This window comes from Phycodurus eques, chromosome 11 (genome assembly GCF_024500275.1).
Source record: "Phycodurus eques isolate BA_2022a chromosome 11, UOR_Pequ_1.1, whole genome shotgun sequence".
Classification (NCBI taxonomy): Eukaryota; Metazoa; Chordata; class Actinopteri; order Syngnathiformes; family Syngnathidae; genus Phycodurus; species Phycodurus eques.
The window spans coordinates 14023516-14036864 of NC_084535.1; the positions used below are offsets into that span (position 1 = coordinate 14023516).

A 13349-nucleotide genomic window follows, 5' to 3' on the forward strand; every position below is an offset into this window, starting at 1 on the left:
GGGTTAGAGCTCGGAAGAGCCGCATCAAGTAGCTGGGGAGAGGGAAGTCCAGGCTTCCCTGCTACAGCAACTGCCCCTGCGACCTGACCTCGGATAAGCGGAAGAAAATGGATCGATGGATAGATTTCACAATACTGCACAAACCGAAGCAATTCATTGAGAAACAGTGCCACCATGTGGACATATATAGTCAAGTCAAGTTTGTTTCTATTGCCCTTAATCACAGTCTCAGGGTTTCCTCTACAGGCAAAAACACCACTATGTTCATAATCAGGATAATTTAATATTTTGGTTTCCACATATATCTTCCTGTCTTCCCTTGTATATACTTGTGTATGAATATGTCTCCACATGTTCTATTATTGCTGTTTTATTCAGGAGAAACAAATTCAACAGAGAGTTCATGGACAGCAGGAGATTGCGTTTAGTTCAACAAATGGAGTGAATCGAGAGGCAAAGCGCTGTGTGGATATGTGGCTTAAGATGCCCGGTATGTTTTTCATCTGAATAAAAAAATAAATTACATCTTTCTGTACTATACTGTAAAGTCACCAGCAAACTCAAAGTAAAGTTGCACAATTTGCTGAGTTTTTTGTGGTCATAGTTTGCAGTTAATTTACTTTATGACGATTTTATGCTGTACTGTACTGATTTTATACTTTTTTTTTTACTTTAATTGTATTTATATATATACATATATATGCATACACACACATATATATATATATATATATATATATATATATGCATATATATATATGTATGCATATATATATATGCATATATATATATATATATGCATATATATATATATAAAAAATGCATATATATATATATATATATATAATGCATATATTATATATATATATATATATTTTTTTTTAATATATATTTTTTTTTAGGTCTCCGGCCTGGAGCGATCAGTTCTGGTTCTATAAGACGACGCAGGCCTGTTTTCCCCATGAACCCTTCGACTAAACATTCATGTCCAGTAATTAACTGCGGTCGTGTTTACGACAATGTGTCTCTCCTTGATGGTCATCTAAAAAGGTTGTTCTAGTGCTGTTTTTTTTTCTGGTCTGCATTTATGTACAAATTTAGGTATTTTGGTCTCAATGTTGTCTTTTTTGTAGGTTTGACCACTCACCTTGTGATCCAACCATCAGTCTTAAAGGAAGTTCCACTATGCTACTTGCATGTGTGGCCTGTTGTCGTCATTTTCAGACCAAAGAAGAGTGGCGGACACATCTTAAATCTAAGGTTTCTCCACTTCAGCAACTCATGAAAGCCTCCTATGTTGAACCCTATTAATGAAACCAATGTATTCATTTCTTAGGTGTCCTCATCTCATCCCGAGGGTCACTGCATGTCTCAGAGCTACCAGCGCATTGTGTGCTTCGCCTGTCCTGCCTGCTACCTCCTCTTCAACCTGAGGGACGAGTGTCGTCAGCACATGGTGGCAAAAAAACACTTAACTGAGTCCCTCACAATGAGTGGTGAGACTTCTTCATACAAGTCTTCACCTGAACCTCTGCACTAATATGATCAAGCATCTTCTGTCCTTAAAGTAGCTGAATATATTGTGTCAATCAGGTTGTAGATGAGGTGTCTTGCCAGGGAGAACTTTATTTTGTTTTAACTTCTGTTTCGTAAAGATACAAAAAAAGAAGCAGCGCCAGTTCCAGTTCCACAGCACGTTAAGAATCACCTCATCGCCTTGTGCAAGGACACCCCGTTCACAGTCCGATGCTCTATTTGTCAAAAAATGCTGACTTCGCATCAGGCAGCTCAAGCTCACTTTAAGTATGTTCCAATTTCTGCCATATATGTTTGTTTTATTCGCAGTTGTTAATAGTCTTGATTATGAACATGCTTGACATGTGAACATGTTTTCTAAGAAAAGATCTGACTGAATAATGATGATGATACTACTAGTAATAATAATAATAGCAATAAAACATGCTTAATTCGTAAATTTTCACTTCAAGATCAACAATAGCTTAATATCTCCACTAGTGTGAAATTGATATGAGTATGAATCTTGATTTTCTTTTCCACTTTTCAAGTTGCTGTGTGTTTTTCCGTATCTTATTTTGCTATACTGTATTTCTTTCGCCAGTGTTAACTGCAGACATGGCTGTGCAGTGGCCAATGCTGAAGATACAGTGGTGCAAGTAGTGAAACAGCTACAAGTGCGAGGTCAATGCTCCCTCTGCTGTTTAATCTTCTTGAGCCAAGCGGAAGTGGAACGTCACAGAGAAGCCACCAAACATGAAGTGGAGGTCAACAGGACGATGGAGCGAGCTCTACTTCAGTACGGAAGGTTTAATGAAAAAAAACACGGCTATGGGGCTAATCATGAGGAGAAAAACACCGGAACACCAATTCATAGAAGAATTACGACCAAGAGAGAGTATGAAAAGATATCAGTCAAACGACAAAAATTAAGTAGCTGTACAACCGCATGGTTCTGCGAATGTGGTCTGAGCTTCTCGGAGGAAACCTCGGCCAGTAGTCACCTCTTAGCTGTGAACCAAATCTTCTACCAATGCGGCGTTTGCGGCAAACACATGGGAGAATCTTCCATCACCCGCTTGCACATGAGCCGCTTTCACGGGGGCGCCCATCTCTCTAACTTCTTTTTCTACTGCCATAAGTGCAAAGTGGAAATGCCTCGCTTGGAAGATATCATGTCACACGTGTCGGAAGCACACACCGGGCACACCTTCTTCACTGAACAAAAAGTGCCTGACGATGTCAAGCCATCGACGAGTAATGACATTAAAACTGACCTGTTCTCCTTCTCTAAGTCCACAATTAAGCCCATCACAGAGGAGGCGGCATCCTCTTCTAGAGCGTCGCCGACTTGGATGTGCAGGATGTGTGAAGATGTGTTCGACTCTGAGACCGCCGTCCGCAAGCACTGCGGCAACCTTAGCAGCCACAGCTTTCAGAGGTTCGTCTGCGGCCACTGTCCGCAGAAGTTCTTCAAGGAGTCCACCGTGCGGCGGCATTGCGCCAACGAGCATGACGGGCAAATGAAGAGTGCCTACTTCTGCGGCCTTTGCGACAGCATTCAGTTTGACTCTGAAGGAGAGTTCCTGCAGCACTACGAAAGCCTGCACAGTAAAGACTACTACTGTATAGACAACAACGATCTTATTCAGCCCACTGAGAGCATCTCACCTACGGAGTCATGTCCCTGCATGAGCTCAGAGAAGAACAGAGACGAAATTAAAGCCACCTACACGCGGTGCATGAAGGCACTGGCCTCTGAAGGTCTCTGTCAGTATGTGTGTGCTCCTTGCGCAATAAGCGTGCCCTCCTACGCTCAGATCAAGACTCATGTCCACACCAAACATGCTGCCTTCAACCTGGATGAGAACTTTGAAGTACAATGCCAAACCTGCAAGGTACGCTTTGGGGATGTTCCGAAGTTCCATAATCACCATCATTCTCAGCACTGTGCATTAGAGCCATGCGTGAGCTCCAGGACCTGTGGGAAAGAAGTAACAAAACAACTTCAAACACTGAATGATGTGGAGGTCAACGCACAGCTAAATGGTATATAACTTTTACTTATTTCACCTTTTTCTTTATTGATTTAACTTTTCACAACAGTGAACCCAGGCTTTTTGCGTGGGATTAGGACTGAGTCCCTGTTGTGAATTACCAACATCCTCGCATAATTGATGCCACCCATAGCCTGTGCTGAAAAAACAGTGATGTAAACTTTAAGGTAATAATGGAGCATAGGTTTCAAAAGAAAATCTGCATATGTGAATTTGCAAATGCTGCACCGTAAATGTGTGAGTTTTACTGTGCTTACAAGTAATCGCTCAGTTAAATTGAGCTAGATGTTATCTTTAATGGAATGGGACAACATCTCTGAATGATCTGAACCCTCCTCTTTCTTTGCTACTGTTGTATGGGGCAGAATAAGGCAAGGCAAATTTATATCGCACTTTTCAGACACAAGCGAACTCAATGTGCTTTACATAATTAAAACAGCAAAAAGAGTTAAGAAAAACAAAAGTGCAGAAATGTAAAAGACAGCTTAAAAGCATTTTAAAACAGACTAAAATTACTAAAAATGTACAGTGCAAGAAAGAATAAGTAAAAAATTTAAAATGCTCAATCCTAATCATGAGGGGGGGGGGAAATAATCATTTTAAACCTGGATTTAAAAATATTGACACTTTGGGATGACTTGACTTCTGTTGGAAACTTAGTAAATTTGCCTGCACAAAAGCTAAAAGTTGCTTCACCATGTTTGCTTTGGACTCTGTGCTCCACTATTTGACCTGAGTCTGTAGATCTCAGAGCCCTACTGGGTTTATATTCTATTAACATTTATTTCATGTATTCAGGACCTAAACCATTTAGTGATTTATAGACCAGTAGCAGAATTTTAAAGTCTGTTCAAAAGCTGACTGGGAGCCAGTGTAGAGACTTCAGAATTAGTGTAATATGTTCTGATCAGAACCCGAGCTGCAGCTGTTTATTGCTCTTTTGGGCGAGTCCAGTCAGAAGCTCGTTACAATAGTCACATCTATAAAAGCATGGATTAGATTCTCCTGGTCTGCTTGGAATATGCAACCTTTTACTCTGGATATGTTCTTCAGCTGTTAGAATGCTGTTTTAGTGATCTGATATGACTAATGAAAGTCCGATCGGCTCTTATCATTCCACCAAGGTTTCTTCAGTCTTGGTCTTTAATGGTGAGTTGTGCCATGGTGCGGCTGTAGTTGAACTTCACAAAGATTGCATCATATTGTTTTTTAGACCGGAAACTGAATCAACAGTGCCTCTGCTGGTTGCAGTCAAGTCGTGCACTGCCTTGCACTCAGTTAATGTAAAGTGAAGTGAAAATTCAAATTTTCCCCCCAGCAGGCACACTGCAAAGTGTTGTGTTTAAAGTGGAGCTGGCTGAGACGGATGACAATCAAAGGGAGCAACAAACCCAACATTGCTCTGGGTCACCAGGTAAACACACCGTTATATTGCATTCCAATATGGCTTTCCCTAAAGCGGGGTACACGCATTACGATTTTTAACATATTCACCAATGTTTAAATTGGGACGAGAAAAGTAATGGCAAGTTTGTTCTTAATGGCCGAAATCAGTATTGACCACACACAAAAATGTGGACACATAATATTTGTTTATTGGCCCCAACTGATTTCCAGGGAGGGAAAATCACTCTGAACACCCCAACACCAACCCAAACACACACACCACAGGTTTTTTTGCTCAGGAAAATCTTGAGACTTCTGACAATCGGGCCTTTGCTGAATTTTGATCGCAAGGAAAGGAAAATGTTTATTTTTTGCCTGATTGTTGAGACCTTAGAAAATGGATAGAGACGTTTACTGTATTCTATTGTCTTCCACTACAGAAGAAACTGATGAAGATGTAAAAAAAGCAATGGCTTTGAATGCAGAAGACAGAGAGTCAGCAGGTATGTGATTGAGGCCATGGAGGAGATCTATGCAGTATGTTAGATGTTTGTTATTAACTTGACTACTAATACTTCCTTTTACAGAGTTCGAAGAGGCTCTTCAAAGAAGCCTTTTGGACTTCTGAGAAGAAGCTTTTTGCACATTGTTCATGAATAACAAAAGGTTTTGCACTTTATTTGTTATTTCAACCCTGGAAACAATACATCACTGGTGTCACTTCTGGTTGGAATATATTCGAAGGGTTGTTTGTGCTATAAAGGTGTCAACACGTGGTTTTTGATGGCATTGACACTGCAAGAGTACCCACATAGCCACACACTGTTCCACACCTGTTTTTATTTCAACACACGAAAGCCAATCTGTTTCACGCACACTCAAGGAAAAGTGCACCCCAAGGAGTGATTCTGGAGAAGCAGTAGTAACAATGGAGTCTTGTTTAATTGTGAATGGAACTGTTAAACACCTTCATTAAATGAAAATAAAAGAAAGTAATGAGATCCGTTGGAGATCTGGTGGTAATTATGCATGATACACCAACATGTTAAAGTGAAAGTGCTGTGTAGTTATAGCTGCTTTACATTATTTTTAGAAGCTTCAGCAATTAGAGCAGATGTCAATATTCCAGATGTCAGCTGCTGGACTCCTCTGACATGCCTGTCATCCAATTTTTATGCATTACACACTCATCCACTATCTGACATTGTTTTTAATGCACCCCATACATACATGAAGGTAATTTCACCCCCACCAGCCGCCTCTAATGCCACACGGAGAGCCACACATACACGGTGCAGGGATAATAATGGCTGGTCGGGGATTTGGGCCTATTATTTCAAAGAAGTAATCTGGGTAAGAATGATCTGGACTTCATTATCCCTTTTGCTGTCCCAGATCAAATAAGTCAAATAGCTTTTGTCTTAGTTTTTCAAAGAACTTTCAGACAGGCTCAATCTGATTTGGATAACACAAGATCAGGATTACAGAATCCAAATTGGAAGTCTCTGGATAGACTGCCAGTATTTACTTGTACTTTTACCTGTTTAATTTTTATTCTGCCATTCAAGTTGCAGTCAGCACGATATGTTCTTAGTCACTTAGAGAAAATGTACTTGTGAGTTTCCTAAAAGAAGAATTCAAAGTTTCTTCAATTAAAGTGTCAGGTCATGTCAAGTTAATCTTACAAAGGTTTATACAGTTATTGACCAAAATAATGCTTTACATTGCCCAGTGTTTCTCAAACTTATTAACACCAAGTACCATTTAAAAATTAATTAGCTCTCCAAGTACCACCTTAATGACTGTTTAAATACACTAGTGTAGTAGGCCTAAGTGTTCATGAAAAATGAGGCAGGTTTTATTATTCCGAAAAAAAAAAAAAGAATTATTGTGAGCCACTCTACCTTCATGTAATTACAACAAAATATAGGAAAATCCAAAACAGTACTTAATGATTAAATTATAATGTATTTCACATAAAATACTAAGTAAATGTTTAAAAACAAGCAGTTTAAAAAAAATAATAATTCAAATGTATGTGTGCCCTGCGATTGGCTGGCGACCACTTCAGGGTGTACCCCACCTCTCGCCCAGAGTCAGCTGAAATAGGCGCCAGCACACCCGTGACACTTGTGAGGATAAGCGGTACGGAAAATGGATGGATGAACTTGTAGGTTAAATCCAACTGAGCTGTACTTAGGTAGTGATTCTTTCATGTACTACTAGAGAGAACCTGTGTGCCAGTAATGGTACTCGTACCACAGTTTGAGAATCGATAATGTAGCCTACTGTCTATGATGGAGATGTTTAACGTTACCTGAAAAATAATATTTAGTGAAATATTTTTGGTTTAATTTTCATCCATCCTTTCCCAATACCGCTTATTGGGGCCGCGGGGTGCTAAAACCTATCCCAGCTGACTTCGGGCGAAAGGCGGACTACACCCCGAACTGGTCGCCAGTCAGTCGCAAGGCACATTACGACAGGGACAACCACTCACATTCACACCATCACCGAGTGGGAGCTGAATCCTTGCCTGCCTGCACCGAAGGTGGGCCAATGGACCACTTCACCATCAGTGATCTTGTACGGCAGCTCTTATGATGGTTACTAATGTAGATTTTGTACTGCCAGGTTTTCATGTGTTCTGTTATCCAGGAAAAAGAAAACGAATTTCAATAATGGATGTTAAAAGTGACAAAATTAAGACAATCTGCTATTAGCACCAAACCTTGAAAACAGGTTAGCGGACTACCTGTGTATGCTGCCACAACTAGCATAAGTATGGGCTTGACATGATGGTTTGAACCCGAACTTAATTATATATATATAGACTGGTGTCTTCAGACAAAAGTAAAATACATGTATATCATTTATTTATACAAATGTGATATGTAAGTGTAAACATGAACGACGCCTAAACATCAGATATTGTCCTCTTTGGTAGCTCTTGAATACATCATGTTTAGAACAAAGGACAGTGGAAACTTTTAACAGCTTGAATACATCTTCTATAAAAGAAAAGACAGCGAAGACATTTAACATTTCCACAGTTACTTTGTCTCGGTCTCCTACCATAGGGCTCCGCCAGTCATCGGCATCGGAAGGAAGTGCATTGACCTGTTTTGCCGAATACGGAAGTTTCGACTCAATACAATACAAGTTCACGGAACAGATACTGAAATTTAGGGTGTAAATGCAGACCAGAGCTTCTCCCTAACGTCACTGATCTATTACATTACAATTAGTTATCATTAGAATTAGTAGTAGTAGTAGTTAAAATACTAAAACCAATACTACAATAAGACTGAAATGTTTTCTGAGACTCCTGTGGTTCCCCGGAACCCGGTTTGTTCATCGTCTATTCGGGACTCTTCGGGAAACTTCGGTCGACCATAGGAAGTCCATACCCATATTAGGCGATGTTCCCCCGGGCAGTCATCTGAACACAACAGCGTGCGGATCCGAATGCACCGTAATCTGTCCTCCCTAGCAGAACACACTACTACTTGGAAAAAAGATTTTACGTATTCGGCCACCCGCCGTCATGGCTCAAGCTAAAATACAAGCTAAATTCAACGAAGTATCATGCGGCAAGTTCAACAGAACTATGTCCATGGCGGACCGCGCCGGACAACTTTTATCGAATTTGGATCAACTGGACGTGAGGTAGGGACTGTACCGTGTGCACGCATGGACACATTTTGCAGCAAAAAATAAATTAAAAAAAATGCCGTTTTTCTGAATGTGAAATATCGTTAGGTTGTTAAAGCGTGTACGTGCGGGCGTGAGTGTGTGTGCGTGTATGTGTGTGCGTGTGTGTGTGTGTGATAGGGTGGAGGCTCTACGCGAAACAGCCTCGGCCATGGAGCAGGAAAGGAGAGTGCATTCTGGAAATGATTCAGTCCTTACAGAACAGTCAAGAAATGCACAACATTAGTGCCGGTGAGCTCACTTCCACTTTTTGGACACTTGTGTTTTTTTTTTCTTTCCTTCACAGATGTGAGTTGGGTTTGTATTGTCACATTGTATGCAAATATAAATGAGGTTATTCTGGAGCTCAGTGTGGGTGTTATTAAGGGGGAAAACAATATCAGAAGACAATAGTGCTGTTTTGTGCTTACCAAGTTCCACCCACATGGAACTTGCAACTTTCATGAACACTTGAATTTGCCTAATGTCTCAATACATTCATCCATTGGTAATGACAATGAGAACGAATTAAGGACTAAAGTATAAGTGTAAGGTAGCAGTCCAATGTTAGCTTGCAAACATCCCAATTCAATGAGACTAGGAAAGGGTTTATTGGACGAAATATTGCACTTTTAAGCAATCGTGTTAGTCCATATTAGTTTTACGAAGTCAAGTCAGTTTTTGAAATGGAGTTTCAATGCAGCAACAATCAATGATAATAAAACAAAATACCCATGTTGGTGTGGAAGTACTAAGATCATTGGGCAATGCCATGGTATCATAAGAACATCATTGCATATCTGTGTGCCACTTGCCACCATGAGGGCACACTAATAAAAAGTTCATAAATAGCTCACAATGCCTTCATAAGATATTATTAAATAATTGTTGGCTCACTATTTGGCAAGTTTTAGTCACAATGATGTTGAATCTCTAACATTTTCGCATACCATTAGAGGGAGGCCACGTGCAACTCGTACTTCGAGAACCACTGCCCTTGATGATATTCAGTATCCCACCACTTGCGCTTTATCATTTGGAATGTTGTGTAAATCAACCTCGGTCTGCTCTTCTTGCTGAATGTGCTAGCATTCGAGATCAAATTCATATCTGGGTAAACATGTCAGGATGACAATTGGACACTGTAAACAACACTGCCAGAGCTGCACAGTTGCAGCACTGAGTTTGTAGTCGGTGTATGAATGATCAATAATCATCATTATTGGCAGAAATAGGGCCCCATGGAGGTGTGGCCCAGCTCTGGTTATGATAGAATAATTACAGGGACTAAGACAATGATTCCACCCCTTACTGTCAATTTTATATTGTTCTTTTGTAAGGAGAGAAAGAAGAGTTAATTTTGACTGCAGACCGACTAATGGGCCGCACATTGTCGGTGGAGATCAACGTGGGTACCATCAGGAGCATCCAGCAGGAGGAGGCCCTGTGCAAGGCCACGTCCATTATTGACGAAATCGTGCAGAAGCTGCTGGTCGACATGACCGAATCGAAGCAGCGGCTCCTCGCCTTGCACTCGGCCTGCGTGACGGAGGCGCCGCCCGTGGCCATCGACCAGAAGTTTCAGGCCATCGTGATCAGCTGTGCTCTGGAGGACCAGAAGAAGATCAAGAGAAGGCTGGAGATGCTCCTGAGGAACGTTGGAAATGCTGAGAAGAATATAAAGATCATGGATCACCAGAAATTAGAAGAGCCAAAAACCAACGGCAGTGAATAGGAGTTGTCAGCCAAAACCTACAATGTCCTTCACTGTCTTAAGCAAACTACTACTCGATTAATCTATATGGGATTCATACATTTGTTGTGTACATTGGGGCCAAAACTATAGCATGTAAAAGTGACCATACCTGAATGAACTATTTATAACACAATTTAAAATCTTGGTTTGACTGCACTACTAAAATGCATGAAGAAAATACAAGTCACATTAAGCTGAGGATTTGAGCTCGTTTGCAATAATTCTGTTTTTTTGTGTGCAAGTGAATAAAATCAATGTTTAACAAGTTGAAGGCACCCTGTCATTTTAACAGATGTCATCTTGAGCAGATGAAATTGCAAAAATGCTTTTATTACTATATATATATATATATATATATATATATATATATATATATATATAGTTTTTAACTCTTCTTCTTTTCTTTTTGGCTTGTCCCGTTAGAGCTCGCCACAGCGTGCCATCCTTTTCCATGTAAGCCCATCTCTTACATCATCCTCTCGAACACCAACTACCCTCATGTCTTCCCTCATGACAACCATCAACCTTCTCTTTGGTCTTCTTGCCTGGCAGCTCCATCTTCATCACGCTTCTACCAATATACTCACTCTCTCTCCTCTGGACGTGTCTAAACCATCGAAGTCTGCTCTCTCTAACTTTGTCTCCAAAACATCTAACCTTGGCTGTCCCTCTGATGAGCTCATTTCTAATTTTATCCAACCTGGTCACTCAGAGAGCGAACCTCAACATCTTAATTTCTGCCACCTCTAGCTCTGCTTCCTGTTGTCTCTTCAGTGCCACAGTCTCTCATCCGTACATCATGGCTGGCCTCACGCTGTCTTATAAACATTGCCCTTCATCCTAGCAGAGACTCTTCTGTCACATAACACACCTGACACCTTGATCCACCCGTTCCAACCTGCTTGGACCAGTTTCTTCACTTCCTTACCACACTCAGCATTGCTCTGGACTGTTGACACCAAGTATTTAAAGGCCTCCACACTTGCTATTTCTTCTCCCTGTAGCCTCACTCGTGTCCAACCTGGCATACATGTCATCATATGCCTCTTGTTTGGCCTTTGCCACCTCTACCGTTGCCCTACGTTGCATCTCAATGTATTCCTTTCGCCTCTCCTCTGTCCTCTCAGTCTCCCACTTCTTCTTAGCCAACCTCTTTCCTTGTATGATTTCCTGTACTGTGGGGTTCCACCACCAAGTCTCCTTTCCTGCCAGAAGATACACCAAGTACTCTGCTGTCTGTCTCTCTGATGAACTTGGCAATAGTGTTCCAGTCTTCTGGAAGCGCCTCCTGTCCACCGAGAGCCTATCTCACCTCTTCCCGAAAAACTGCACAACACTCGTCCTGTCACAGCTTCCACCACACGGTTCTCTGCTCTGCCATTGTCTTCTTAATCTTTCTCCCCACCACCAGTCATCTTACACACCACCATCCTATGCTGTCTAGCCACACTCTCCCCTACCACTACCTTACAGTCGGTAACCTCCTTCAGATTACATCGTCTGCACAAGATTTAATCCACCTACGTGGTTCTACCGCCGCTCTTGTAGGTCACCCTATGTTCCTGCGTCTTCTGGAAAAAAAAAATTCACTAGAGCCATTTCCATCCTTTTTGCAAAGTCTACCACCATCTGTCCCTCCAAGTTCCTTTCCAGGATGCCGTACTTACCCGTTACATCTTCATCACCCCTGTTTCCTTCACCAACATGTCCATTACAATCTGCACCAATCACGACTCTCTATCTGTCTGGGATTCTCAGAACTACTTCGTCTAGCTCCCTCCAGAATTTCTCTTTCACCTCTAGGTCACATCCTACCTGTGGGGCATAGCCACTAATCACATTATACATTACATTTCATCCTCATCAATCGATCTGATACTCTTTTCACCTCTAAGACATTCTTAGCTAACTCTTCCTTTAAAATAACTCCGACTCCATTTTTCTTCCCATCTACACCATGGTAAAATAATTTAAACCCTGCCGCTAAACTACTAGCCTTACTGCCTTTCCACCTGGTCTCCTGGACACACAATATATCAACCTTTCTCCTAATCATAAGGTCAACCAACTCCCGAGATTTCTTGTCATAGTCAACATTCAAAGTCCCCACATTCAATTGTAGGCTCTGTGCTTTCCTCTTCTCTTTCTGTCTAAGAACCTGCTTTCCACCTCTCCTTCGTCTTCGACCCACAGTAGCTGAATTCCCACCGGCTCCCTGCAGGTTGACGGCGCCGGTGGCGGACGTTGTTAACCCGGGCCATGATTGATCCGGTATGGAATTCTTTAGATGAACGCTCATATTTGTTTTAAGCGCAACCAGTTTTAAGCTGGTTGCGCTTCCTGGCGCAACCCTCTGCATTTATCTGGGCTTGGGACCGGCCTACAGTTTGCACTGCCTTGTGCCCCCCATAGCGCTGAAATATATATATATTTTTTTTAACTACATTCTCAATTTCAAGGATTACGTTCATGGATTTATTTTTTATTGTCTCAGGTCAGTGACTGGGGGCGTTTACTCGACTGTAGAGAGCACTGGACCTTATAAGGGGCACGGTGTTTATTAGAGATGAGGTCACTATTTGAAGAAATACTGTATTCCCTTTCCCAGCAGGTTCTACAAGTCTACTCATTTTCTTCCAAGCCAGTCAATTATCAGGGGTTATTTTTCCACATCACTTGCAACAACACATTAAAACATAGTCTGAAAAGTATGAAGACGCATTAAAAGAAAAAATGTCATAGTCATAATGTTGTGACAATAATATCTAATTTCGAACCATTTCATTTTGGCCATCCCTTGTTAAAGTTCAGACTTTTTCTCAACTACATTGCTCTATATTATCCTATTCCATTCTAATGCACCTTTGTAAAAGAGCCATTGTCCTGTTACAGTAGTTGAACAGTGAGGTACTTTGCCAACAATATTGACTAAATTCTAATTG

At 41.2% G+C, this 13349-nt stretch overlaps 2 protein-coding genes across 2 annotated transcripts in view; one reads left to right on the top strand and one right to left on the bottom strand.

Annotated features, from left to right (window-relative positions):
• The window catches only part of dst (dystonin), a 137705-nt gene extending 134215 nt beyond the window's left edge, over positions 1–3490 (bottom strand). The window contains 1 exon segment of the mRNA XM_061689302.1: positions 3407–3490. Coding sequence (XP_061545286.1) covers positions 3407–3480 — 74 coding nt within the window. The 5' untranslated portion in view covers positions 3481–3490.
• A 4898-nt stretch (positions 3491–8388) lies between these two features.
• Positions 8389–10678, top strand: bag2 (BCL2 associated athanogene 2). Its single transcript, XM_061690368.1, is given in 4 exon segments — positions 8389–8627; positions 8793–8838; positions 8840–8903; positions 9992–10678. Coding segments are annotated over 4 exon segments (627 nt in total). The 5' UTR covers positions 8389–8505; the 3' UTR covers positions 10387–10678.
• The last annotated feature ends 2671 nt before the right edge of the window (positions 10679–13349 follow it).